Source organism: Ipomoea triloba, chromosome 16 (assembly GCF_003576645.1).
Source record: "Ipomoea triloba cultivar NCNSP0323 chromosome 16, ASM357664v1".
Classification (NCBI taxonomy): Eukaryota; Viridiplantae; Streptophyta; class Magnoliopsida; order Solanales; family Convolvulaceae; genus Ipomoea; species Ipomoea triloba.
The window spans coordinates 10,050,964-10,054,693 of record NC_044931.1 but is presented as its reverse complement, the minus strand read 5'-3'; the positions used below and the strand labels follow the sequence as shown (position 1 = coordinate 10,054,693).

At 31.3% G+C, this 3,730-nt stretch overlaps 1 protein-coding gene across 2 annotated transcripts; it reads left to right on the top strand.

Annotated features, from left to right (window-relative positions):
- On the top strand, positions 1 to 1,708 carry LOC116008011 (probable transcription factor KAN4). 2 transcript variants are annotated; one of them, XR_004095419.1, is made up of 4 exons: positions 1 to 153; positions 553 to 635; positions 1,045 to 1,497; positions 1,635 to 1,708. XR_004095419.1 is itself a non-coding variant. In XM_031248647.1 (3 exons), the coding sequence occupies exons 1-3, from the start codon at positions 36 to 38 to the stop codon at positions 1,435 to 1,437; spliced, it is 594 nt and encodes a 197-aa protein (XP_031104507.1). In that variant the 5' UTR covers positions 1 to 35; the 3' UTR covers positions 1,438 to 1,626. The 2 variants fall into 2 exon arrangements, 1 of the variants encoding a protein (XP_031104507.1); XM_031248647.1 differs by lacking the exon at positions 1,635 to 1,708 and having other exon boundaries at positions 1,045 to 1,626.
- The last annotated feature ends 2,022 nt before the right edge of the window (positions 1,709 to 3,730 follow it).

The window sequence follows — 3,730 nt, the reverse complement described above, 5'->3', positions numbered from 1 at the left end:
AGCCTCATTCATATCAATTCAAAGGCGCAAGTGCTATGGAGCCGGTAGATAATGCTAATGAAGGACAAAAGACCTCCACTACAAAGCTTGACTGGACAAAAGAACTCCACTACAAATTCCTGGATGTGGTCAATATTCTAGGCGGCATTAGGGGTAAGATATTTTCATTTTTTTTTTATTTAAATTATCTTAATTGTCCTCAAAAAGTGAAATTCCTAGTTTGGCCCGACGGGATGCCCATTTAGTGAGAGTACTAGTGTCTTGTGGCACAATAAGAAGTTCACCACATTGGATGAAAGGTGAAACCCCCACGCTAGCCCATTTGATGGTGGACTAGTTAGTGCCTGATTTTCATCAGGAATACATTACATACATTGGGTGAAACTCTTAGTGCTGGCCTATTTGCTTAATTATATCATATATCCTTACTCACAATTTTAGGAATCAATTGAATTGTCCTGTGGTCTCGTTCTTTCTTTCTTTCTTTTTTTGTCATCATTAAAATAGAGTTACAAAATACTAATTTTAGTTTTCAAAATTTCTTACATGCAGGTAAAGATACCGTACCAAATACTATTTTGGAACTCATGAATGAGCCCGGATTAACGAGGGCACAAGTTGCTAGCCATTTGCAGGTAACTAAAATCAGATTATTATGTACTTAACAATAATCTAACATTCCTATATATTTAATAATCTGACATTTTATCTTTATATTTCATTTCTATTAGCATATTCCAATATGAATTACCTTCAATTTTCTCTATCATGTCATTTAATGTAAAAATATAATGTTCTTTTGGGAGTACGCAATACTTCTGCTTTGTACGTATTAATTATTACATCTTCATTGATTATGATTATATATGTTTTTTTTTAATTTTTTAATTTTACTTTATAGCATATGCAAAAACTATTATCTTCAACAACACATTATTTTGGAGTGAAAACTTAAAAGTATTGATAGAATAATTAATTCAAAACAAAAACTAATAGGTAAAACATGCATCTGATCTATTCAATATTTGGTATGAAAATTGACAGAAATGTCGAGAAAACAAGGGAAATGGATGGCAACGGAGAAACAAACTTGTGAGACATAATGAGCAGTATGAGAACCTTATCCAACAAAGTTATCAACTAGATGCTTCATCATCCTATAGTAGCAACGATGGTGTATTCTCGTCTGATCCAGATGAATCAATGTTTTATTCCATGCAAAATGAACCGTGCTGGACATGCCATGCAATGCAATGGGGAATCATAACAGCTCATCATATCATTCATACTCACCACAAGTCGGACAACAACAATTTACAGTGCAATTTTTCTCAGAGACTGATATTTATTCTAATCTTGAACCAATTATGGAATTACCGACTTTCAACCACGACAACATTATTGAACAAGATTGTTCGGGTGGCAATCATATGGTAGATTTCTTTAATAATTTTGACAGTCAAGTTAATATTGATCAATGTTCTCCTACATATTCAGGTTCGTACTATTAACTGTCTCAATATAATTAATAAGTTGAATTAGCATGAACCACATTCCATATGTACAAACATCTTCAATTTTCTTACTAATTTAATTGTTACTTAAATAATATATTATGTATTTAATTTTTGCAGCAAACTGGCAATGAATTATAACTACAACTCTACAAGGGAGGTGTTGGGTCAAAGCCGTGGCATGTACTTTTTATTATTATTATTATTATTATTATTATGAAACTCATAACCATTACTTGAGTGACATGTATTGTAATACTCGTGTGTTTGAATTGAACTACTTGAATAACTTTCTCTTTTTACTCCGTTTCTATCTTATCGTCTTTCTAGTTTCTAACTACTATATATATATATATATCTTTCCAGTTTACTTAGAGTGTGTTTGGAAACTCGAAAAATGATTTCTGAGAATCATTTATCCAGTTTTTTGAGATGTGCCTAAAAAATGCAGTTAATGGAAAATGTGTTTCCCATTCCAGTATTATAACATGCGCACATTTAGTCTCGATTGTTACCAACCTGAAAATTTGTTAACTTTAAACAAAAATATATAAAATTTTAAATTAATCTGATACTCATTTATTTGCGGGAACAAATAGGGTTTAATTTTCAGTTTATGGGTTATGAATTTAGTTCATTGCTATGGTTGACCACGGCACCTAATGTTGTTCTAACATTCTTATCATTATATCCGACCTTCTTTTTAAAGGATGCAATGGATTAGAATGGTCAAATTAAGTTTGGCCCATAAGTATGGTCCAACCCACATTAGGGCATTCTCAATAGAGAAGTTTTTAGGTTGTCAAATAGGAGAGATGAGAGAGGAAAAGTGAGAAAAAAGAAAAGGAAAAAAAAAGTCTGAAACAAAAAAATAAAAAATGAAAAAAATTGTATTTACGCTCCCAGACACCTAGCAGCTATTGGGCGCTAATTGTGCGCCTCACGCGAAAACTCCAGCAGGTGGTACTGATTTGGTGGGACCCACATAATTGAAAAAAATCCTGTATTTGCATGGAGACTCAACTCCCTCTCTCTCTTCCACCTAACTCACCTAAAATCTCTTCAAAAATCACATAAAATTCACAATTGTGGATGCCATAAAGATAGATTATTGAATTGAGAATTTAGTAGTTGGGGGCCTAAATAGGCTAGTATTAAAAGTTAGCTTGACATTTAAAAAAGAAAAAAGAAACATAAACTTTGTATTAAGATTGTTTAGTATTTTACTATTTTTAGAGTTCATTGATATCGACGAAATATGATGTTATAGATTGAATTGTTACTTTATTTTTTATTAAAAAATTATTATGGTCAAATTATATGCTCTGATCTTATACAAGTGAAACCACGACACATGAAGAATTGATATAATGAAATTCATAGGAAATTTCAATTCATTATTGACTTTTCCAACTTGATGCTCACCTACCAAGCAAAGCAACCCTTCTTTTTAATTATCTTACCTAATCATCATTTATCTCATCTTAAATTATTTAAGAAAGGACAACAAGATCGAAGAATATCTTTTTCATATTCACACAAATAATAATACAACATCAAAATTATAACCGCATACTCTAAAAATTTTACTACATGGTCTCTCATGTATGTGTTCTATTCTCTAAATCAAACCCCATGCTGTGATAAGCATGGACAGAATATCTTTATCAAGTGGACCTAAAAAAATGTCTACATTAATAGCAGTTTGTATTTTATAGAAGTATTCACAGACATTTTCAAAGAAATGATGATTTTGAAGTTCAAACACTAGCTACAAGTTTGAAGCAATAAACAATGACATTAAATCAAAGTACAAGTACATTTTGAGATTTGATTTTGTACCCCGACCACATGCACACGATAAAGAGAGCATTTATGCTAAAGATAATTGTATATATATTATTAGTGCAAATCCGCTCCATCATTCCAATCCGGGGCAAAGGTTTTTCTAAACCTTCTCATCTCCATTTTTCTAACTGAACCTATTTTGAAAATTAATTTTTGATTTACCCATTATTCATTTTGAGAGTACAATATATCATTTTTTTTCAAAGTTCTACTACATGTACTCCATATTTCTACCCCTCACTTTTACTCATTGATGTGGCAATTGATGATTAGTTATCTGCATCCTGTGATGTCACTATCAAAACTTTGTGAAAAGAAGTAAAAGTTGTGAGTAGAATTTGAGAGTACGAATAGTATTTTTTTTTTTT